Source organism: Ochotona princeps, chromosome 4, assembly GCF_030435755.1.
Source record: "Ochotona princeps isolate mOchPri1 chromosome 4, mOchPri1.hap1, whole genome shotgun sequence".
NCBI classification, from domain to species: Eukaryota; Metazoa; Chordata; class Mammalia; order Lagomorpha; family Ochotonidae; genus Ochotona; species Ochotona princeps.
In genome coordinates this window covers 113,260,702-113,284,481 of record NC_080835.1, presented here as the reverse complement: position 1 = coordinate 113,284,481, position 23,780 = coordinate 113,260,702, and the positions used below count along the sequence as shown (strand labels likewise).

General features: G+C 54.0%; 2 protein-coding genes across 9 annotated transcripts in view; both read left to right on the top strand.

Moving 5' to 3' along the window:
- DCPS (decapping enzyme, scavenger) overlaps positions 1 to 2,702 on the top strand; it is a 45,068-nt gene extending 42,366 nt beyond the window's left edge. Inside the window, exons 5-6 of the mRNA XM_004593293.4 lie at positions 736 to 846; positions 2,324 to 2,702. Coding sequence (XP_004593350.2) covers positions 736 to 846; positions 2,324 to 2,590 — 378 coding nt within the window. The 3' untranslated portion in view covers positions 2,591 to 2,702. The remainder of the gene's footprint in view (positions 1 to 735; positions 847 to 2,323) is intronic.
- An 8,810-nt stretch (positions 2,703 to 11,512) lies between these two features.
- The window catches only part of ST3GAL4 (ST3 beta-galactoside alpha-2,3-sialyltransferase 4), a 45,285-nt gene continuing 33,017 nt past the window's right edge, over positions 11,513 to 23,780 (top strand). For 2 of the 8 annotated variants that reach the window (XM_058664121.1, XM_058664119.1), the window contains exons 1-3: positions 11,515 to 11,747; positions 20,117 to 20,204; positions 21,193 to 21,259. In XM_058664121.1, coding sequence (XP_058520104.1) covers positions 20,152 to 20,204; positions 21,193 to 21,259 — 120 coding nt within the window. In that variant the 5' untranslated portion in view covers positions 11,515 to 11,747; positions 20,117 to 20,151. Of the gene's footprint in view, positions 11,748 to 20,116; positions 20,205 to 21,192; positions 21,260 to 23,780 lie in introns of all 8 variants that reach the window. The other 6 variants (XM_058664124.1, XM_058664122.1, XM_058664118.1 and 3 more) reach the window with 5 other exon arrangements.

Here is a 23,780-nt window from a genome sequence, read left to right as displayed (position 1 = left end):
GTCTTTTCTTAAATTCAATCTCTTTTAAGACCCAGAGCCTCTGTCTTCTCCCCCAGGAGCCTCTGTTAATGGCCATAGCTAGCCAGAGTCTTTTCTTCCTTTTCAACTTTTTCTTTCTTTCTTTTTAAGATTTGTTTTAATTTTATTTGAATTTTTCAACCACTGGTTCACTCCCCAAATGGCTGCAACAGACAGAGTTGAGCTGATCTGAAATCAGGAGCCAGGAACTTCCTTTCGGATTTTCCAAGGCTGCAGCGGGCCTTGGGCCATCCTCCACTGCCTTCCCAGGCCGTAAGCAGAGAGCTGGATCAGAAGCAGGATGCTGGCACTTAGCAGGTGGTTGATGAGCGTGTTGAGCCACCACACTGGCCTGCTCCTAGAACTTAGATCAGTCTGTGTCTCATGGCCCAGTTTCTTACAGGAATGGAACTGGACTGCAAACTCATGAGGAAGGAGTTGTCCTTAGCTCTTTCTCTAAGTTCCCTGCTCCCTCATCAGCCCCATGGAGTGAAGTGTCTAGGCCATCCCATTCCGTCTGCTATGAAGAGTAACAGAAGTCCCGTTCTTTAGACTGCCCTCCTCTCCTTGGGTTCAAGGATACCTCTGTAGCTTGGGGGTCTCCTGGACCAGCCACAGCCTAGCACAGGGGCTCACAGGGTTGGCAGCTTCCTTGGCCCTGGCCCTGCCCTGCTGAACTGGGCACTACTCTCTGATTTCTGCTCTGTCTCCATGCAGCTTGATGACCTGTACTTGATTGCCATCTGCCATCGCCGGGACATCAAATCACTCCGGGACCTGACCGCAGAGCACCTGCCACTGCTCAGGAACATCCTCCGCGAGGGCCAGGTGAGCTGCTTCTCCAAGCCAGGCTGAGGCCCACAGCAGTCATGTCAGGCTTCCAGGGTGTTCCCTGGCCCGCTCTCCTTCCCTTCCAGAGTCTGCCTTATAAAGGGGCTTCTCGTTGCGAGCGATTCAGGAACCCACCCCCCCAAAGCTTGCCATCTCCTGGTCCTGCCTGACCCAGCAGCTCTACTTCCAGCCACCTTTGTTTGCCCCCAGCTTGGTCCTTCCTGTCCTTTGCTGCATGTGGCATCTCAGAGGCCCTGCCACACTCCATCCCAGAGGTTCTCAACTTTAAGTTCTGACCCACCCACCCCGCCCTGCACGCCAGGCCAAGTGCTTTTTCCTGACAACCCATGACACAGTGGAGCTCCCCTAGAGTAAGGGTGTATGACTTGGCTTTGTGCAGCATGGGCCTCATCTAGATTGTGGGCAGGCACTTCTGCCAGCCTGAAGTGCTGGAATAATTTTTATCTAGGATACATGTTGAATTGACTGAGATTATAAGAGCATTAAAAGAAGCCCCAGGGGCAGAGGTTAAGTACCCAGAATCTCGGGTTGAGGACCTGGCCTGCCATGTTGGTCCCAAGCAGCTGAATGGCTGGGGGGGGCCACTTCCCTACTTGAGTGTAGAGGGGTTCTCCTGTAAATCCATCATTCTATAGGCAGCGTTGTAAAACTCTGTTGTCATGCCACGCCCAGAAGGCAGGGGAGGCCCAGCCAGCACAGAAGCCTGTTCAACATAGTACAGACCTAGGGGGACTCACCTGCAAGCCAGCTCTCCCGCCACTGGCTCTGCTCCATCTTTTGTCCTGGCAATTCTGGCAGCCAGCCCCTGGTGGGTCCACCCTGCTTCCCCTAGGAGGCACTTTGGGTATCTTGGTCCTGCTTTCCTCCTGCTGCAGAGGTCCCCGGGGTGAGCTCCAGTGCAGAGTGCGATTCTGAGCCCAATGGGCCCTGATCTGATTCCCTTCACCCCTGGTCTCCATGGTGGAGACCAGAGGCTCCTAAACAGGGGTGGGAGGTGGGCAAAGGGAGCCCACCTGAGTCATCTCAGGTCTGCGTGGGGAAGCGCTCCCCTGCCTTTGCCCCTTCCTCCCTCACCAAGTTCCTCATGCCCCACCCTGTACTGTGCTGAATGAGGCATTTCTCCTTATGTACTGCAGCATTTACCAAGGGCTTATGCGCCATCCTAGGGCAGGCTAGTGCCATAGTCTTAGGAGGCACTGGGCCTGCCCTGGGTGGGGAACCCGAAGCAAGGTCCCTGGCCCTTCTACAGGGAGGAAGAGTCAGAGGCTAGTCTGCTGTATTTGTCGATTTCCTGGAGTGAAAGAGAGCTGTAGAGCAGACCACGGGTGGAGAGTTGTTTGGAAGGATTTTGTTAGGCTAGTCTGGGATTAGGTCAAGAGGAGGGGTCCAAGTAGGGGTGACACTGCTTTGTGTGTAGCCCATGACCCCTCTCCCGACTTCTCTTCCTCTCCAGGCAGCCATCCTGCAGCGCTACCAGGTGGAGGGGGCCCGGCTCCGCGTGTACCTGCACTACCTGCCCTCCTATTACCATCTGCACGTGCACTTCACCGCCCTGGGCTTTGAGGCCCCCGGCTCTGGGGTGGACCGAGCACACCTGCTGGCCGAGGTGATTGAGAACCTGGAGTGCAACCCCTCACACTACCAGCAGCGTACACTCACCTTTGCCCTCAGGGCTGACGACCCCCTGCTCAAGCTCCTGCAGGAGGCCCAACAGCACTGAGTGCACACCAGGAGAGACACAGATGTGCGGGGGGCTGGGCACGAGGGAGTGTGGATTTTTATCTCCATTTTTAAAAAATGTGTTTTGTACTAGCTTGTTCAGTGTGTGTGTGTGTGTGTGTGTGTGTGAATAAAGACTCATACTCATTCAGTGAGGTGAGGGCTAGCTGCAGCTGGGATGGCAAGTGGTGAGGGGAAGGCCCTGGGGAGCCTCCGCAGGGGCTCCAAGCTGCCCTGAGCAGGTGCATACCACCAGCTGCTGTCTTTATTTTGAGCTCCTCTCTCCCTGGTCCCACCCCTTCTCATTCCACTGCCACGTGCCTCCCTCCATCCCCAACAAGGCTCTTTTGAGGAGTTCTCCCAAGCAACAAGACTCAAAACCTTTCCAGAAATAGCCTGCGGGGTCCTGACATTGCTTCTCCCTCCCCTGCCCAGTGCTGAGGTCATACCTCCCACATGTGAATAAACCCCGCTGATAAACCTCTTGCTGACGAGGGCACAAGGAGTCATGCTTGGACGTGGGAGGGTTTTAATAGAAATCAGGTGATACAAGAACAGAATGCCTGCCTTTGCTCCTGCTGTGTGGTCAGCGAGTCCCTGGCCTTGGGTTTGTTATCTAGGCAGAAAGACAAAACAGACTTAGATGGAGCAGCCAGAAGATCACGCATGAAACAGTGTTATCACAAGGGCAAAATGATGCAGCTGCAAAGCTCTGAAGGGGCTCGGGTTTGTCTACTCTTGAGGCTGAGAAGGGACTGGTACGTGTTGGAAGGTGTTGGCTTGTACAAGAACCATAAGGGATCCACCTGGGAAGGGTGAGGTGTGCCACGGCGCCACCACAGCAGGGACACGGGCATGGTTGTGAGGGTACACTGTTAAACATGTGAGGCCTCCTTGCAGCACAGGACAATGGCATCATGCTGCCAGAGAACCTGGTATATGCTGTGTTATCAAGGGAGGGCTGAGGATGCTGTGGTTCACTGGGGTGGCCCTTGGGGAGGCAGGCTGGGGAGCACTCTCACTCTGCGTCCCCTGGCCTGGCTGCCAGGAGACTTGGATTCAGATCCTAGTCCCTCAGTGGTGGCGCCAGAGCAGCCACCTGCTTCAGGCCCCCGCTGCCTACTGCAGAGAGCTGCACTTGGCATTGTGCCCCCAGGAAGAAAATGCCAGGAAGAGCACGTGTGTGACAGGAGTGGTCCAGAAGACAGCAGATGTGCTCCAGCCTCCGTGAGTCCCAAGGAGCCCAATCCTCCTGCAATCAAGGGAGGGTGGAGCTGCAGCCAAGGACTGTTGCAGGCGGCATGTTGTTCTCACTTAGGTCCTCAGGATGGACTTGTGGCCACTACACATTGACTCCTGGGCTAGCAGCACATCCTCATGGGCAGTGCCACTGGTACCGCTTAGGGGTCAGGTTGCTCCCTGAGTGTCAGTTGCTCTCCTGACGGGCACTGTCGGTCTCCAGCAGAGCAGAGGAGCAAGGAGAGGCCTCCTGTTGAATCAGTCCTTGTCTTTGCCCCAACCTGGTCTTCCCGCTTCTCCAACTGCTGCCTGAGGGTCCAGGTCAACAGTCTTGGGGACCTTTGCTCCTACCCATCATCTAGGGGGTCCAGGCCAATGGAGGAAGGTTGGTGGGGATCTGAAGCTGGCAAGGAAGGAGAAAATTGACAGAGCTCACCCACAGGGGTCTGCACAGAGGGCAAGGAGTGGAGTAATGCAGTGGAAATGCCTCCTGGAGCTCTGTTCAGGACTCCTCCTACCCTCCCTGGGACAGCAGGCCCCTGACCACTGCCTGACCTCAGTTACCTTCAAGACTGCTTACAAAAGGTAGTCTCCCCACAGAAATACAAGCCCTGCTCGAACCGCTTCAGAGCCACAGAACATGTGGGCTGCCAGGGCTGACTCCCCTGGGACCCAGTCCCCAGGCTCTCCCTTTGGTCTCAGCACCTCAGTTGGCTGATAGCTCCTGCCAGGCCCACACTGGAGGTACACTGGGCCAGCCACTTGCTGAGTACGGTCAGGATCCCCAAAGCATGCCTCTTGTGTCTTCTTAAGGGACCTTAGCCAGCTGCAGGGTGGGGAGTTTCCTATTGCCTCTTACCTCTGCTTGTCATTGCTGGTGTGTCTGTCTTCCCTGCCTGGCTGCTGGGGGCCTTGATGGCAGGAGCTCTGTGTTAGTCATGGCTGTAATTCCCAGTACCTCAGATGCTGTCTGCCTCACAAGTCCAAGCGTAGCAGTCACGTTAACATGCATTTCTGTAGCAGATGGTTCCACGGGGCACTCATCCTGACTCCATTGTAGGTAAGAAATGGTCTAACAATACCTTGTCCCAAGTTCAAGTCAGCTCCAGGAAACATACCTGTGCCATCTAGTCACCATTTACTCAGGATTGAGGGCAGTGCCTGGCCTGTAGGAGGTATTCAGAAAATGTGGTGAATGGGAGAGTGGATCTGGGCTCTGACCCCAAACCTCCTTGTTTCTGGGCCAGGCAGTGCAGTGTGGTTACCCCACAATAACCCCACTTCATGCTTCTCTCCCGCTCTCACTTCTGAGACCAGGAGAGCTTTGCCAGCAAGACACAGTACCCTTAGCTCTCCCCTGACAAAACTGCAAACAGCAGGCCCTGTCTGGCACCTGTCATGCAGTCCTCGTGCACTGCAAAGGGTGCCTTCCGGGCTTCACTGTGTCCTCACACCCATGCCTATGTCCCCCTACCACCCCTTGCAGTGGCAGACAGCTTGCTTTCTGGGGAAATCCTGCCCAGTGCTGTGCTGGGTTTTACACTTGGCCTACTTTTCTTCCTGGCCTGGTTGGAGGCATGACTGCTATTGTTCCTTGGTTTCATTCTGTTTGCCCTGAAGTGTCCTAATGGAGCAAATTGCTGAGTGGTCTCCATTTGAGAACATGAAACTGAGAACAAGAATGTATTCAAGCTCTACTTTGCATGTTCCTGTTGAATACAGATCCCCACACTGAGAAGCAATTACCTACAAAGTTGAAAAGGTTACCCTGGTAATAATACTTCTGTGTCCAGAACCTTTAAATGTCTTAAATGTCTTTTTTTTTTTTTACTTTGACAAACAAGATGTTTATTTGCCTGTATCAAACTACCAGGCCACTAGCGCCATAGACAGACACTGCAATCTCACCTGCTGTGTTGTTTCCTTGGCTACGCAGGGCCTGGGGGACTAGAATATTCAGTTCTTCTCATCCCCATGCTCCTGACCCACTACTCAGAACTTTCAGGAATCCTGTGCTTTGTTGTCGATTTGCTAACTCTTGTCAAATAGGACTACCTTTATTTCAGACTGGTGTAGAAGGAGGCAAATGCAGCTATAAGGTAAGTTTGGGACTGGTGCAGTGACTCTACTGGCTAATCCTCCACACGCCAGTGCCAGTATCTCATATGGGCACCATCTCCCCTGCCTATGGACTGGAAAAGGAGCAGAGGATGGCTCACATGGGAGACCCGGAAGAAGCTCCTGGTTCCTAGTTTCAGATTGGTTCAATGCCGGTCATTGCAGCCATTTAGAGAGTGAACCCCAGCAGATGGAAGGTCTCTTTCTCTCTCTCTCTGTCTCTCTCCTCCCTGGAAATCCGCCTTTCCAACAAAAATAAATAAATCTTAGGGACAAAAAAAATCAGTTTGTTTTGAAGCAAAAATTTTAAAAATTTTGAAATCCTTGTGTAGGAGAATCTTCAGAAAGTTCATATAAAATTCATACTCGAAGGAACTATGCATGGATTTCCAAGTTTTTAATTGCATTTTCCACAAATCGTTTTTACTCTGGTATAATGGCAAATGTCTTTTTTTTTTAATCAGAAGATGGTGATTAATGGTAGCTTCTTAAATAGTCTCAGCAAATGAATGTGGCAGCGCTAAATTTGTTGTTATTGCAGCTAACATCATATTAGAGGCCAACGTCCATATCAATTTGAAGTTACAGAGAAAACACTGTCAGAAAATAAGCAGGAAATTAATGTCTTCCAATTCAGTTCAATAGGATGGGCAGGTTTTGAGCATCCATCTCACTGCTTTTGCTTGCTTTTCAGAGAACGTGAGTAAATAGAGTTCATGTGGAGCTTATGAGGGACACAGGCATTAATTACCAAGTAATTGTAGAATTACAGGAGTGTGCCTTGCAGAAGGAGAAAGGGCTACAGGAGCTTAAACCAAGGGGAACAAAACCTAAAGGCTAAAACTTTCTTTTAATGAATGAATTTATTTTAACTGACAAAAATTGTATAAATTGGGGGCTAGTGTAGTGGTACAATGAGTTAAGCCCATATCCCATAGTGGATGCCAGTTTGGCTATTCTGCTTCCAATGCAGCTACCTGCTAATGCCCCTAGGAAGGCAGAAGATGACCCAAGTGTTTGGATCCCTGCCATCCACATGGGAGACGTGGTGGGATTTCCAGGTTCTTGGCTTAGGTCCTGGCACAGCCCTGAACTTTGTGTCCATTTGCGAGAGCGAAACTTTGGATAGAAGAGCGAGGTCACTGTCTCTCCCTCTATCACTCTGCCTTTCAAATACATGAAATCTTAAAAACTGTACAAATAAAATGGCGTACAACCTGATGTTTTGTTATATATATGTTACGCAATTGCTAAATGAAGCCAACATGTTACCTCATAGACTTTTTTTTAATGGTGAGAACCTTTTAAGCTCTCTTAACAATTTTTTCTGGCATAGAATACATTGTTGTTAACAGTGTTGCACAATAGATGTCCTGAACTTACAGCTCCAGTCTACCTGAAAGTTTGTATCCTTTATACCCTCTCCGTCCCACCCCCCTGGTGACCACCATTCTGCTCTCTGCTTCTACAGCTTGACTTTTTTTAGATTTTATTTTTAAGTCAGCTCCTGCAGTGTCTGTCTTTTTGGCGCTCTGGCTAAAACCTGCTGATTGTCAGCCAAAACGGCAAGCACCAGCAAAGACCCAGAAATCAGGGGGCCGGGGCTCAATGTGGCTGGGGCTTGGCTAAGAGGAAATTTCACAGTGTTCTTTTGTTCATCCCCTGCTAGCAAAGCAGAGCAGACTGAAGGCCCCAGCAGCCCCAGTGTAGCATCTGCCATAACCAAGCATGATCTTAAAAATTAGAAGCACTGCTAACACGGGCATGAAAAGACTGCCTCTCCCAGAGGGATTTCACGAGGCTCGCCTAAGAGGATTTTGTGGGACACAGTAATCATTCAGAAAATGTTAGCTGCTACTTTCCTGCATCCAACAGTGATGCTAGCAGACAACCCCGGGCTGGATGCTTGCTATGGTCTGAATGTTGGTGTCTCCCTGAGGTTCACACCTTGGGATCCTTCCTTCCATGGTGACTGTCTTTGGGGAGTGATGGGGCCATGAGAGCAGAGTCCTCATGAATGGGACTAGAGCCTCGTTATAAGCGGTCCCAGACAGCAGCTTGCCCTTCCCACCACCAGGGAGAGGGGTGAAGATGGCCATGTTTGAACTGGAACCAGGTCCTGTATTAGACACCAAGTTTGCTAGTGCCTTGAACTTCAACTTCCAGCCTCCAGAACTGGAGGAAATTATTTCCATTTTATAGTAGCCAGAGTGGACAAAGATGATACTAAAAATAGCTTGCTGATTAGAAGGACTATGACATCCTGGGCCACACAGTAGAGGCAAAACAGCTGGCTGCAAGTGTCCTGTGGTCCATCGAGCGTGACCCTCAACAGAGGCAGGCACGGCCTGCAGTGACTTCTCAGGACCTCTTCCAGCCTAAATGTTCCTGGAATGCATCTTGTCCTTGAGTTACCGGCCAGTTCCTAACACGACATGATTTCTGTTGCAATTGAGAAGTCTGGGAACAGCTCTGCTCTATGGTCCAGCCATATAAATCTGATAAAAATAGGAGCTGAAATACTATCCTGGAGTTGCTATTTTAAAGGCGTCTATGTTGGACTGGGTTTATTCCTCACTCTTCTAATGATATCTTGCTGTTCCCTCCTGCTTGCCAGGATGCTAGCATGGCACGCTTGGGGGACAGGAGCCAGAAGCCTGGGAGGCACATTTGTCAAGCAACTCCATGGTTTGCTGCCCACACTGCCCCGGGGACAAGGCTCCCCAGGTCTCGAAGTCCCTGTTCCCTCCCTTGTCCCTGTTGTCTCTGTCTCTCATAGTCCTCTGGTGACCCTGACACAGGGAAATTATGGGCAAGCTGACAGGGAAGTAGAGGAAATGGAAATGAAGAAGCAGAGACCTGGACCTGTTACTACTCAAGTTATCTTCAGCCACCCTGAACACAGCTAACTTCCAGGAACCACAGTCCCCGTGACCTACTGTCCTGCTTGCCCCATCACAGTGCCCTTCACAGAACAACTTGTAATGTCTTGCAGGTGGACCAGCAGGGCATAGTGGAGTGGGGAGAGGCTGGGATCCTGCACCACAGATACGGTTTCTGGGCGGCAAGTTGGGCCTCTGGCTGTGTGGTTACGAAACTGGAGGGAAGAGGCCATGAGTAAGTACCCTGTGGCCTGAAGGGAAATCAGAATTATGGCCAACCCCTGAGCACCTAGGAACTGGACCTGGAGTAACTGGGGTGTGAATATGTGTGTGTGAACGCAGTCTATGGGATAGGAGAAATGTTTTCCACACTATGCAAACATTCACACCATTGCCTGATTTCATACCAACAGTAATTCTTTCTGAAAGTCAGTTACTTCAATTTTGTTTTCCCAGTAAGAAAACTAAACCTTTTTAATGGCAGGGAAAAAACTGAAACTCAGATCTCCAGGAGCAAAAGCTGGTTCTGTGTTTTTTTTTCTTTTTGTTTCCAAGATTTATTTATTTACTATTCATTTGAAAGATGGAGCAACGGGCCCGGTGCGATAGTGTAGTGGTTAAAGTCCTCGCCTTGAACGTGCCAGGACCCCATATGGTCACCAGCTCTAATCCTGGTGGCCCTGCTTCCCATCCAGCTCCCTGCTGGTGGCCCAGGAAAGCAGTCGAGGATGGCCAAAGCTTTGGGACCCTGCACCTGCGTGGGAGACCCAGAAGAGCTCCTGGCTCCTGGCTTTGGATTGGCTCAGCTCTAGCCGTTGTGGCCGCTTGGGGAGTGAGCCATCGGACAGAAAATCTTCCTCTCTGTCTCTCTTCTCTGTATGTCTGCCTTTTCAATGAAATAATAATAATAAATCTTTAAAGAAAAGAAAGATGGAGCAACAAGAGAGAGAGGGAGAGCGAGGTCTTGCATCTGCTGGTTCACTCCCCCAGTGGCTGTAAGGACCCAGACTGAAAACAGGACTCAGGAACTCCACCTGATCTCCCATGTGGACACAGAGACTCAAACACGTAGACCATGTTTTCTTGCCTTCCCAGGCACATTAGCAGGGAGCTACACCAGAAGGGGAGGAGCCAGGACTCTAGTGCTCCAATACGGATGCCAGCACTGATGGTGGTGGTTTAACTTGCTGCAGTACAATACCTCTGGACCAATAGCTGTTTGGTTTTTTTTTAAGATTTATTTATTTTTATTACAAAGTCAGATTTACAGAGAGGAGGAGAGACAGAGAGGAAGATCTTCCGTCCGATGATTCACTCCCCAGTGACCGCAACACCGGGTGCCAATTTGGGATCCAGGCACGTTCAAGGCGAGGACTTTAGCTGCTAGGCCATGCCGCCGGGCCCCAATAGCTGGTTTGTAATTTCGACTTTCTGAAAGAGTTCTTAGCAAGAATTGCGAAGTGTGTTAAGATCCAGTTCATTTAAGAATTGGCCAAGTTTAAAAACCGGGCTGATTGTTGGGTCAGCTTCATCAGACTCCTGGAGTCCCCTGAGGCCACTGCTTACTCTCAGAACCTGTGTCCAAGGTGTGAGACAGGGTGCTCCCCGCTTCCTCTTGGTTCGCCCAGATTAAGGATTTGGTCAGCTTAGGCCAAGGCCCAAAGATGATCTGCAAGAAGTATGATGTGCAATGAATGCTTGACTGACAAAAATCGAAGACACAATGCGAACCAAGCAAGATGCCTGAAGCCTTGCCAGGAGTGACTGGAGGTGGGCTCCTCCCCTTGGCACTGGTTGAGTGATGGGTTCCCAACAGATAAGCCCCCAGCTCCACCTCCAGCCCACTGTGGCCGCTTTTCTGACCCTGCTTGCACTTACTGTCCATTACTCACTCTGCACTTAGTCACATCCTGCTCTGCCTTATTCTTCAATGGAATCCATTGTGAGTCTTACTTCTGCAGCTGAAACATCGACTCCCCAGGGGGACTACCACTGTCACCATCCTTGGAACACAGGGTGCCTCGAACCCTGTTGTTCATACTAGTAGCTACCCAGGCTGATCTATGAAAGCTACAACTTGGGGGGGAGGGGTAGCTGGTCCAGCTTGGTGACCTCAGCCTATTTTTCCGATTGGTCAGTACCCAAGTTTTCAGGGAGGTCGCCAGTGCCAGGGTCTAATGGGATCTCCCAGGGGAGACCTTCGGGGAGACGCTGTACCAAGGTCTGCAAAGGAAGTGAGCGGGGCGGGAGGAGCTAGGCGGTGTCCGTCGCGGGCTGGGCTGGAGGTGCGTGCGGGATCAGAAGGACCGCTCCGGTGGCAGGGCCCCTCCCTCCTCCCTGCCTTGGTTTCCCCAGGGAGGCCAGGACGCAGGTCAGGGCGTGGGAACGCAGGGAACCCTTTCTTGGGTCTCATTGTTTCCGGGAGAGTAAGGGAGGCTGCGCTGGGCACATGCATCCCGGCGCCACTCACTGGCAGCGCCTACCCGGGCTCTCCCCTCATCCCATCCGGCTCCCCTTCCGCCGCCCGCCGCTTCTCAACACCCCGAGCCTCCGAGGCGTCTGCACCTTTCCGAGCCCGCGGCGGGCGTCCCGCCCACCCGCGAGCAGCTTCACCCCCGCCCTTCCTCCTCTTCCACCCCGCCCTTCCTCCTCCTCCTCCTCCCCGCCGCTCCGGGAGTCGGCTCCCCGGCCGTGTGCGCAAGCGTGTCCGGCCCCTTCCCCGCCCCCCGCCCGGGCCCGGGCCCCGGCCCCCGCTTCCCTTGCAGGCGGACTTGCCCCCCTCCCAGGCCGGCTCCGCGCCCGGGACAGGGACCCGGCGGAGCGGAGCGGTTGCGCCAGCGCTGCGCCGCGGGTCGGTGCGCCTAGCGGATCGGAGCTGTGCACTGAACTGTCCTGCCCCGCCCCGCTCCACCCTCCTGGGTGAGTACGCCGCGACCGAGGCGCCTGGGCCCCCGGGAGGAGGACGGGGAGCGCCCAGGGGTCCCGGGCCGCTCGGCCCCAGCCTTGCGCTGCCGCTCGGGGCGGTGTCGGACCCGGCACGTGGGCACGCCGCGGCTCAGGCTGGGGTGGGGCGGCCCCAGTCCCGCAGAGCAGCTTCTGGGGTCACTTTCTCTGGACCAGGTTTTCGCGGGAAGCTGGGTTCCCTTTGCTCCCTTGGAGTCCGCGGGCAGGACAGTCCTCTTCAGAAAGTTTCTGTCCCCCACCCTGTGCCCGGGCTGGAGAGGCATCCTCTGAACGCGGGTCGCTGGCTGCTCTCACCACTGCCCCATCGAGTGCGGCACACGTGAGCCCTCCTTGCTGGAGGTAATGGGCTGTGCAGGGCATGCGTGTGCAAGACTTGAAAGGTCCCTGAGCGGAGCCCAAAGGTCAAGAGTAGCAGCGGAGGCTGGCTGTGCCTGGGCACCAGAGCCACCTTGTGTGAGTCTTGGGCCCAGGCCACCGTGTCTTCAGCTGAGCTGCCTGTGTGGTGGATAGCTGCAAGGGACAGCGTTCAGAGGGACTTGGCTGGTGTTGGGTGCCCAGCACCTTGGTCTCAGCGGGATGCCTGGGGCTCCTGCTGGCACTGAGGTCCTGGCCAGCTCAGAGCTGCCAACATGTCTGCCAGCACCGCCCTCTCCATTCTAGCCTAAGGGACTGTCCCCTAAGTCTCCAGCCTGAGGGACAGTCCCCTAAGTCTGGCCCCTGTGAGACCTGAGCTGCTGCTGCTTTTCTTCTTCAGCCTGGGTCCCAAGGGCCTGGCATAGACAGCTGAGGGGGTTGGGGTAAGGCAGGCAGCACTCGGGCCCAGCTGTGCCCTGTCTGACCTCATGGCCACCCACAGGCTGGCACCCTCCACGGGCTTCTCAGGGAAGCCGGTGCTTTCCACCGCTGGAGGGAGGCACAGCATGGAAACCAAGTTCAGGCTGACGTACTCTTGTGGAACCTTGGGAATGGTCATGCCAGGGGCCAGGTTGTCACAAGAGACACAGACCCATGCCATGATCTCCTGAGCTCTATGGGACCAAACCCTCTGCACTCTTTCCTCCGCCAACCCCAACCTCTTGCCTCCTCCTGGCCCATGCCCTGACATCTGCAAGGCAGGTTTGAAATGAGTTGTTAAGTGTTAAGTGCTCTGAAAGGTGTTGGCACAGAGGAAGAAGCCGGTAAAATGTTTGCATTCAGTAATATTCTCCCACACTCTGGCTCCCCAGAGCTGCCCTGGAGAGCTTGCCTGGGAGGCACCGGCAGTTTGGGGATTAGAAAGTCACTTGCAGGGTTTCTTGGCGTTGCTGCTAGCTGGTCTGGGACCACTCTTTGCCCAGGCCCAGGGCCTGGGCAGCCCAGGATTCTCTGACCTGTTTCTCTCCCTGCTGCCTACCCATCTGTCCACAGAGGATGCCCTGTGCTGGGTGGGAGATCTTAGGCTGCTCACTGGGCTCTTGGCTGCAAGGTGATAGCTGAGGCTAGGAGAGGGTATGCATGGAGGGAGAATGAGAGTTGGAATCCCCTGCTAAAGCTTGAGCTGAGTGGGCATCTGTGGCTTGAGAGCAGGGTGCTACTACAGGCTGCTACTGCCTTCCCCAAGTATGAGGGCCCAGGAAGCCCGTGGTGCCTTCTGGGCTGCCCTCCCTTCGTTCCCTCACCCCGTTCCCTGCCCCAAGCCGTGACTCATCCCAACTCCTCAGAAACATTGCCATGGGCTCTGTGCTGCAGCCCCACTCCCCAGTTCCCCAACCAAGCATTTTAGACTTTATGTATTTCTGCGTAGAATCAGCAACCTGCTCCTTTCTGGGATGGTCACGAGTCCTGGAGACCAGACCCCCTTTCTGTGCTTTCTCCTGTGTGATGCTCACCCTGAAGTGACCCCACACTGGCCTGGCATCCACCCTTGCCTTAGGTGCCACCCCAGGATCCCTGCGGTGCAGCCACCCCAGAGCTTGTCCCAGTGGCATTGTGAACTCCTCTCTGAGTGGCTTGCAGGTTGCAGCATAGGGAGTGTTCCACCTCTAACGAACCAGGTGGGGCGTGCTGCCAGGGAGTGAGAAGGCACAGGGTGTCTGTGGGGCATGCATAGAGAGTTTGCACCTCTTGGAAGTTTCGAAGATCAACATTGTTGATTGCGACCCAGTAAGCTTCTGGAGTCCAGCCCCACTCTTTGCCCTCCAAGATAGACCTCGGATTGCAGAGAGCAGGTCCGTGACGTAATGGGCAGGGGATGCCCTGGGCCCCAGCATTTGCTGCCCTGTGTTAGCCATTTCCTGGAAGTGAGTGAGTGCCAGTGGCATAGCTCCTGCCGTGTCATCTTTGCCCTTGAAATCCTCTTTCCTTCTCATGACCCAGGGCCTTGCCTGGAAGCCTGGAGTCTCCATGGGGGAAATGGCTCAGGCAGGCTGCTTTTGGGTGGCTGTTGCCAGGCTTTCCCCTCTCTCCTTCGTTACTCCTTCCTGCACAGACGTCTTGAGGGTACCCCTGGCTCGAGAGCCACTGCAGTTCTGCACCCTCATTGCCACTACATTCATCCTGGGGGTGGGTGGAGGGGAGGAAGTGGTTAACTGTCACATTCAGCACAGGGCACCCAGGGCCCAGCCTGGTACCCTGCGACTTCCCATTGATCTTGAACCCAGTAGAAGGCTCAACTTGAGTTATTGTTTTTCAGGAGGGTGTGATTGTCCAGAACTGTGGTTTTTTCTTGGCCAGTCACTCACCTGGGACTAGGAGCCCAACAGCCAGGCCACAGCCTCCTGTCTTCCCACCCCACTGCCCAAGCTGCTATGTGGAACAGGATCGCTGCAGACTCTGCAGCCTGGGTGCTGCCTGCTACTTGGACTGACTGGAGGTGGGGTCAGGCTAGGTCTGGTGCAAGGGGGGAGGCCTGGTTGCAGCCCTGGCACACTTGGCATTGGGTAAAGTCTCTTTTCCTGCCTGCAGCTTAGTTCAGTATCACGTGTGGGGATCGGTGGGAGACGCCAGGATCTTGCTTTCCAGTTTGGAGGCAGGCAACTGGAAGAGTCCAGCCTGCAGTGTGGGAGGCACTGCTTTTCTGCCTTGGGTCTAGACTGTCCTCCGGATCAGAGTTTATAGGCCAGCAGTGATGCTCTTTGTGCCCACAACCTGCCTTGGGTCCTCTGCCTGCTGCGCTGTGGCTGAACTTCTGTTGTACTAAAAAGGGACTTAGCAAATCACACGAAGTTATCATTGATCAATCAAGCATTTATTTAGAGTCTGGTCCACTAAACTTAAAGTGTGATAGACACTTGCATTTACCTCGTGTGAGCCTCACACAACTGTGTTATTAAGCTCATTTGTAAATAAAGAGAGGGCGGCTCGGAAAGATTAAACTACTTCGCCAAGGTCACACAGCTCATAAGCAGCTGGGAACTGAGCTGGGGCTGGGATCCAGGCCCGTGGCCAGAACCTGCACTTTGCAGCCCAGATCTTGATGGCTCCCCTGAGCTGCTTTCACTCAGCCCCTCCTGATAGGAGCGAGGGGGAGGCCTGGATGCAGAAGTGTGAAGGGGCTTGTGCCAGGCCACAGCACGTCAGTGGCAAAGGCGGTAGAGCCTGAAACTGATCCTCTGTGTGCTGCTCTGCGCCCGGTCCTCTTCCACTGTCCTCTAGCCGAGGCGTTGAGCTGGGTAGAACAAGGTTTTCCCCCGTCCTCCCTTCCCTCTTTCCCTGCTGGCCCCTCCCAGCCCCCACTTCTCCCGCTTTCCCGCCGTAATTGCTTCCATCTGGCCCGCCTGCCTGCAGGCTCCTATTCCTTTGGAAACGCGGCTCCTGGCCGCCCACAGGGCTGTGAGGCCTCCTCCAGCAACCACGGGCGGGCGACACGTGGGAAATGGGCGGGGCCCTGCCGGGATCCGGGATCCGGGCATAAGGATCCCAGCCAAGGTGGTCACTTGGGCGCCTGGCATGCCTAGATCCTGCAACTTTGTTGCCGGCTCTCTATGGTACCGTCCCATGCTGGACTGGCTCAAGGTCGGAGGGGCTTCCCCAAAGCCTGAATGTCCGCCCAGCATGGTGGGTGCTCCTGCCTTGTTCCCTGCAGTGGGTTCCTTGTTTCCTTTAGTGGTTGTGAGAAGGAGGTTACCTGGCAGGAAGGAAGCAGGGGCACACCTGACTTCTGCTGCTGGGCATGGAGGGGAAGGGGCCCTAGGGGTTCCACGCCTGTGAGGAAGAAGCGGTTTCATTTGGTCTTGGGCAATTGACCCCAAACCAGAGATAGAGCAGTTGTGTATTTTGTCTTCATAAAAAGCAGAATGTGCATATTTCTTTTAAAAAGTTACTTATTTTAAAAAGATTTATTTATTTTTATTGGAAAGGCAGATCAGATTTGTGAAAAGAAGCAGAGACAGAGACAAAGATCTTCATCCACTGATTCGCTCCCCAGATGTCTGCATCGGTCAGAGCTAAGCCGATCCAAAGTCAGGAGCCAGGGGTTTCTTCTGGGTCTCCAATGTGAGTGCAGGGTCCTAGGCAAGGTCATAGGCATGGAGCTAGAAGGGAAGCGGAGCAGCTGGAACACGAACTGGTACCCATCTGGGATCCTGGTGCTTGCAAGGTGAGGATTTAGCCAGCTGAGCCACTGCTCTGGGCCCTGTGCGTGTTCTAATAGTACTTTTTTTTTTTAAAAGATTTATTTTTTTTTTTTGTTGCAAAGTCATATATATATATATGAAGAGACACAGAGAGGAAGATCTTCTGTCCACTCTCCAAGTGACCACAATGACTGAAACTCCACCCATCCGAAGCCAGGAGCCCTTCTGGGTCTCCCACGCGGGTGCAGGGTCCCAAAGCTTTGGACCATCCTCGACTGCTTTCCCAGGCCACAAGCAGGGGGCTGGATGGGAAGCAGGGCTGCCAGGATTAGAACCGGCGCCCATATGGGATCCCGACATATTCAAAGCGAGGATTTTAGCTGCTAGGCCACGCTGCCGGGCCCTCTAATAATGCTTTTAACAGTGCTGACTGCTGAGCCTGGGACTGCAAGGATGGGCAGGGAGAGTGTGGCAGGGTCCTCCGATGCCTGTCTGCAGACCTCCAGAACCCAGACAGTAACCCAGATAGGGAGAGTCCAGAAGAACCTGCTGCAGCCATTGACTGCTCTGTGTTTGTGCTGGGGAATGGGTTTGGCCATTTTTACTTAGGTGTGTTCTCCCTGAGATTTTAGCATTTTGTTATTATTTTTATTTTTTGTGAGAGGAAAAGAGAGGGCTCCTCCAGTTACTTCTTGAGTCATCAGATGCCCTAAATGACCAGGGGCTGAGGTTGGGAGTCAGGAACTCGTCTAGGTTTCCTGTGCGGGTGGCAAAACCCAGCCACTTGAATCTGCTGCTTCCCAAGAAACTAAATGGAAGCCAAAGCTGGGAGTCAAACCAGGCATGCCAGTGTGAATGCTGACATCAAACTCCTAGGGAAAACACCTATCCCAGCTCTTAAGCTTTTACTCTAAGTTCCAGGAACCTGTCTATCTTGTTCCCTGACATATTAATGATGACTAGCAAATAAGTGCTCAGTAACCATTTGATGAATGAGTGAAAACATAGTTCCAGTATTTTTTTTAAGAATTTCTTTATATACTTTGTTTTTTTTTAAGATTTATTTATTTTTATTACAAAGTCAGATATCCAGAGAGGAGAGACAGAGAGGAAGATCTTCCGTCCGATGATTCACTCCCCAAGTGAGCGCAACGGCTGGTGCTACGCTGATCTGAAGCTGGGAACCTGAACCCTTCTCCAGGTCTCCCACACGGGTGCAGGGTCCCAAAGCTTTGGACCATCCTTGACTGCTTTCCCAGGCCACAAGCAGGGAGCTGGATGGGAAGTGGGGCAGCCGGGATTAGAACTGGCGCCCATATGGGATCCCGGGGCGTTCAAGGCGAGGACTTTAGCTGCTAGGCCACGCTGCCGGACCCAGAATTTCTTTATATACTTTAGCAAAGTTACAGAGAGGTGGGGGAGAGACAGAGAAATGTGCTGTCCATTGAGGTACTCCCCAAATGGCCACACTTGTCATAGCTTGACAGTTTGGAAGCCAGGAATCAGAAGCTACCTCCAGGTCTCCCAGTTGCATGCAAGGGCCCAAGACCTTGAGCCATCCTCCACAGCTTTTTCAGGCATATTAGTAGGGAACAGGATTGGAAGTGGAGCAGCTGGAACTCAAACTGGTACCCGCATGGGATACTGACACCACAGGCCCCAGTTTTCCAGTTTGATCTTTAACATGCCCTACTCTGATTCCTTCTTTTCCCTGGACAGAGGGAGAAGAATTTTCCTTCTGCTAGGTGAACTGTTTGCCAGAAAAGAACCTGGCCCCTACCTTTTGCTGTCACCTCAGAAAGGAGTCTGCCTGTCCCCTGGGCATGTCCTGTCCCCTTCCGCCATCCAGGACCACCTGCCCTCATCTCTACATCTGTCGCCTCTTATCAGGAACCTGCAGCTCTCTGCACAGGCTGGTCCTCACCTTACCTCCTGCCCTTCTAGCAGTCTGCTCCTTAGTCAGAGTCCAAGAGAGGCAGCCCAGTGGTGGGAGCCCCACCTGGTGGGAGGAGGAAGCGTGAGCTTGCTAGGATCGGGGCTCTGGAGGAGGCTTAACCCTCATTTGCTTCAACCCAGAGACCCCCCCACTTCTACGTATTGGCCGGTTCCTTGACTTTAAAAGGGTCTTTTGCAAGCTCCCATGTGGCAAAAATTCCCAGGGACAGGTCACTTCCTTGCTGTTACCCACTGATGGCAGTGACCTTTGACCTTGTGAGTGTCTGTCAGCATCATCAGCTTGTGCCCCTGTTCTGACAGTCCAGCACGCCCAGCGTTGCCCTCTGCACTGCACTCCTGCTTCACGGTGTTCACTCCTCCTAGATCTGGCTCCGAAGATGTGGAGGAGACCGTGTGCCCAGGATGAGTCCAGAGTGGAGCTTGTTGGGGTACAAGCTGGAGCAGAGGCAGGTGGCTGTGGGGCAGTGCCCCTGGGTGTTGGTGTGGGGCCAGGAGGCTGTGTTTCTAGAGGCAGATAAAAGGCTAGGCTGGCTATCCTAACCTCTTTACAAGCCCACAGCTGTTAACTTGGTTTCTTCTGAGAAATGAGTGCCTCTTGATGAGGTAGCATCTCAACTAAACTCAGTGTGTGGATGCTCATACTACGTCATGCCAACTGCGACTCCAGAGTGGGACTCTGAGCCCAGGGGTCAAAGGGCAGGTGGCTGGGCAGCAGGGGCTCCTGGAACTGCGCTCATGTCCTCTCTGCACAGTCCCTGGTCATGCGATCTTGGGCAGGTCTCAGATGTGACTGGTTCTGTCGTCACATCTGTTAATTGAGGTACACATCACAGCATCTACCCCAATCACAGGCCTGTGATACATCCATGAGATAAGTGGCTTTCAAGCTGGAGAGACGTCAGAGGTTGACTGATCCTCATTCCACAAGAGGGCAGGACTCGTGGCTGACTGGTTCATTGCCCTGGCATGCAATAGCTGCTCCGCACTTAATTCTTTCAGCAAACGAGGAAGTGGAAACTCAGAAAATTTACTTATTTGTACAGTGACACGGTGTCTCTCTCTCTCACCAGGTGAGGGGTCAGGGGACCCTTGCACAATTGAGCTGAGCCTCAGGAGTGACCCTGGTTCTCTGTGTCCCTCCATGCCACCCCATGCATTTCTCCTTCATCCTACCTCTTCTGCAGACCTCAAGATTTAGAACTTAGAAATCAAGATTCTCCCGGGGGCATGCTGAACCTTAGGACTGGGTGGGCTGTAAATGTCCAACTAGATGGACTAGACTGTGTCCGGCGGACAGAGCCTGGGGCAAGGACTAGGGAGTGGCCTGTGCTGATGGAGTTGTGACAGGGACCTGCCTCTCCAGACTCACTGCCCTCCCTGTGTTCTCCTTGGTGCCTTCCCTGCTTCCTCCTTCCATCCTGTCTTGCTCCCTTTCGCTTTCCCCTGTAGGGTTTGCGCACCTGCTCTGACCTCCCTACTTGCTTCACTTTTGCCTTCTTTTCTCTCCATCTCCTTGTGCCTCTCTTCCGTACCACCCCCAGGTCCCAGCACATAGGGTTGCTGGGTTAGACTTCCAGGAGGGCCAGGGGTGCTCAGGAGAGGGCCTGCATTTGGAGCTCAAGGGGACTGTGAATGCTGGAAGCCTTCTGCAGTTGGGTTGGTGGCGGGATGGTGTGAGCTGAGCTTTCACACACTGTGATGCTAAGCCCCACTCCCTGGGCCCTCTCTTGCCTCGATGAACATCGTTTGGGGCATGCAGCCAGGATCTTGTCCTCCTGGCCTCTGACCTGCCACCCTCTACCCTCCTTGTTGCAGAGTTGGAGCTCTTTCCCACAGTGGTGCCTGCTAGGATGGAGGGAGCCGGCCAGAGTGGAGAGGCTCTTTCTGCTCAGACGCTTTGCAGGTGAGCACACAACGGCCTGCTGTGCCTGGGCTGGTGCCTGGGTGTGTCCATGCACACGCCTGGAAGCATGCGGGGGAATATGGACATGGGGCGGTTTGTGAGAGCAATTCCAGGGTGCACTCTCCCTGCTGTGGGCCTGGTGATGCCAGTGGCCTGCAGCATGCCTCTCGATCACTGTGACCCTGGCTTTGTATTGTGGCTTTGTTTGCCTCAGGGCCAGCTGGTCCCTTGCTGTGATCCCCACCCCCCCACCCCCTGCAGTAATGACTGGTTCCTGGCCACCCATTCGGCTGCCTGGGGCTTAGGGACAGTATTTGTCCCCCAACTCCCAAATGGAGGCGTGTAGGGGCTTCCTGCCCGGAGCCTCAGTCCCGCCAAGGCAGAGGGAATGGGGAACAGCTGCCTTGGCCGAGTCGGCTCCGTATGGATTTGGTTTGACAACAAAGCTCCCTCTGTGTGTTCTCAGGCCCCTTACATAACCCGGGGTGGGCAGGCAGCAGGAGGGGGTGGAGATGGGGACCTGGAGATACCAAGATGGAATGACTGGAAAGAGAGAGCCAGAGAGACCCCTGGGAGGAGAGTTGGGCTGGACCTCACAGTTCCACATCCTGCCTCCCAAGAGGGGACGGGCAGGGGTCGAGGGCCCGGCAGTGCTTGTGAGGGCTGACTTTCTCTCCTGGGTCCTTCCCTTCCCACCCGGCCTGGGGGAGCCCAGGAGAGGGCTGTGGGACCTGCTTGGGATAAGGCACTCTCAGGATTGAGGCTGGGCTTCAGAGGTCAGTTCTTGGCCTCACCTGTAACTGAGCAAATTCCATATAAGCAGACGTCATTTCCTGCCTTGCCCTTGGGCTTCTGTTCCCTTCTGGGCCACCCCATGGCACAGCGCCCAGCAGGCCAGCCCCCAGCCCTTTCCCAGCACTGGCAGCTAGCCTGCCCTTCAGGGCCCCCAGTGATCCGCCTTCTCCTCTCATCCTCACGACCCCCGCAGCTGTCCAAATAGAGCAAGAGGAAAATGTTCTTCCAGAACAGCAGGGCTGACAGTCCAGCAAGGCCAGGTGAGCTGACAAGGCCTGGGTGTGCCCTGTGGCTGGGTGAGGAAGCCCTAACCCTTTCTGCTTCTCCCAGGCCGAAGACTGGTCAGGCCTGTGGTGTCTCCTGCCTTCCAATGGAGCCCACCCACTCCAGCTTTTACTTTCCTGGGTTTTGGCAGTCTGTCGCTGTCTGTGCTTCGGTTTCTTCAGCGTCTTTTTCTGGCGCTGACTGGTTGCAGGGGCCCTCGGGGGTCATGCTTATCTGCAGTCTGCTGTGGATGATCAGCCATGCTCTTCCGCTTGAGAACAAAGGCTCTGCAACACGCAGGGTGCAGGAGGCATGGATGATCTGGCGCATGGGCTGGGGCTGCACAGGTGACAGAGAACTGGGGTTCTGGGATTGGAGAGCTTGAATGTTGGCACCAGTTTCTTGGATTTGGGTCTCTGGCCTTGGGCTGTTCCATGGAACTCTGGGTTGTTGCTCTGGGGTGTGAGTGTGTGTGTGTGTGAGAGAGAGAGAGAGTGAGTGAGTGAGTGTGAGAGAGTGAAAACAGCCCAGACCTGCTGAACAAGCCCAGATTCTAGAATCTGAGTCCCCAGGCCCTTGCTGGCCTGTGGCTAGGCCACTCATCCCTTCCCACAGGTCTGGGTGCTATGATGATTCTGAAATTGTTGAAGCCTCGGGGCATGAGTGCTGAAAGTCTGGGCTGGCTGGCAGGTGGGCTGGAGAGTTTCCTGGAGGTGGCTGCTTAGTGGACAAAGAGGTCCATCCCTGTGGCTGGGAGTAGAGCCAGGTTCGGAGGCTGGATCAGGCACAGAGGATGGTGACTGTGAGTCCTGTGGGCATGGGGGAAGGGAACGTCCTCGGCTGGGTGGTTGGGCACCCTGGCTGGGTGTGTGTCCTCTCCCTAGCCATAGCCACAGGCTGTCCCAGGACACTGTCAGCCTTGTTGGGCCCATCTGTGTGGCTGGGGCTCCCGTCCAGGGCCTCTGCCATGTGTCCTCCTGTCTGCTGTTCTGCAGCTTCGAACCTCAGGGACCACCTGAGCATGACAGGAGCTGGATTCATTTCCTGGGGGCTGGCTTGACCCAACAGAGGGCAGGGAGCTTGGGGCTTCTCTCTGTCCAACTTTTAAAGCCCTAGAGTTTCCCCAGAGGGCTGGTGTAAGCCACTCCCCGGGCTTCTTGCAGCTCCAAGCTCCCTGGTTGATGTCTCCAGGGACCTGCAGCCTGACAAACAAACTCAGTCAGAGCCAGGGCTCAAGTTGGATCCCAGAGGGTGGAGGGGAGGTAGGATCCTGCAGCTGTAGTGCCCGCTTGCCCATGCCGCTGCTTGCAATGGAGGAAGAGGACGTCCTGGCTGAGGGGGCCCTGGAGACCCCAAAAGCTGTATGTGAGGTGGGGAGGGGAGATGGGAAGGAGGAAGAGAGCTGAGTGTGTGTGTGTGTGTGTGTGTGTGTGTGTGTGCATGCATGTGCAGGGGCTGCCATGTGTCTTTGGTTCTGAGTAGGGGCAAGTGTTTGTGCACAGAGGAGGGTGTACATGTTACTGACCAGGGAGCAATGTTAGTGCGAGTGGTCACTGCCTTGGCAAGGGGCTCCCTGTGCATTCTAGGGGTAAGGCAATGGCTGTGGGCACTCCTCAACTGCATATTTGCCTCCTGCCGGGGCTGGCTGAACCCCTGGGCCAGAGGCAGCTTCAGTTATCTCTGACAATCTGAGCATCAGCCAGGCCTCCTCAGCATCCCCCCTGCTCACCCAGAGGGGCCATTACTCAGAAGCTGTGGATCTTCCCCAGCGGCACCTACAACGTTAGCCGCCACCCACCCCCTTCCTTTCCTCACCGCCCTCTTTTACTTTAAGGAGAGTGTCATAGATGAGGGGACATCAGAAATGTCGTCCACAACCTGAACTTAAAGATGAGTGCATTTGGATACATAAAATATTGAGACCCAGGCCTGCGTGGGAACTTGAGAAATTTACAGACAATCAGTGTGATGAAAACATTATGCATGAATTCCAGGTTTTTAATTAACCTGTAAAATATTTTTGTCTGTTTGCTTGTTTTTGTTTTATTTGAGAAGTAGAAAGAGAGAGTTCCTGTTTGCTGATTTACTCCTGTAACAGCCATCCCAAATGAGGACCCCAGATCTCAGTGTGGACCCTTCTCCCCATGTGTGTGACAGGGACCCAAATACCTGAGCCATCACCCGCTGCCTCCCGAGACGTGCGTCATCAGGAAACTAGATCAGAAGCAGAGGAAGAAGGACTCAAACCCAGGCAACAACTTAGCAGTTGCGTCAAATGCCTATGGCAGTTAAATTGTAGTTTCCATTTTCCCACAGCCTTTTAGAAGTTCCTTCGTACACCTGACAGCTTTTGAAGTCTTGGTGATAGGAGGCCACCTCAGAGGACCTTCTTGTCTCCTTCTCTGTTCCCCCATGGCTGGCTGCTGCAGGAGGAGGAGGGCTTGCCTTTCCTTCACTTTTTTCCCAGGGTCCCCACCCTCAGATCCCACTCCAGCGGCCACTATATCCCACTTGGAC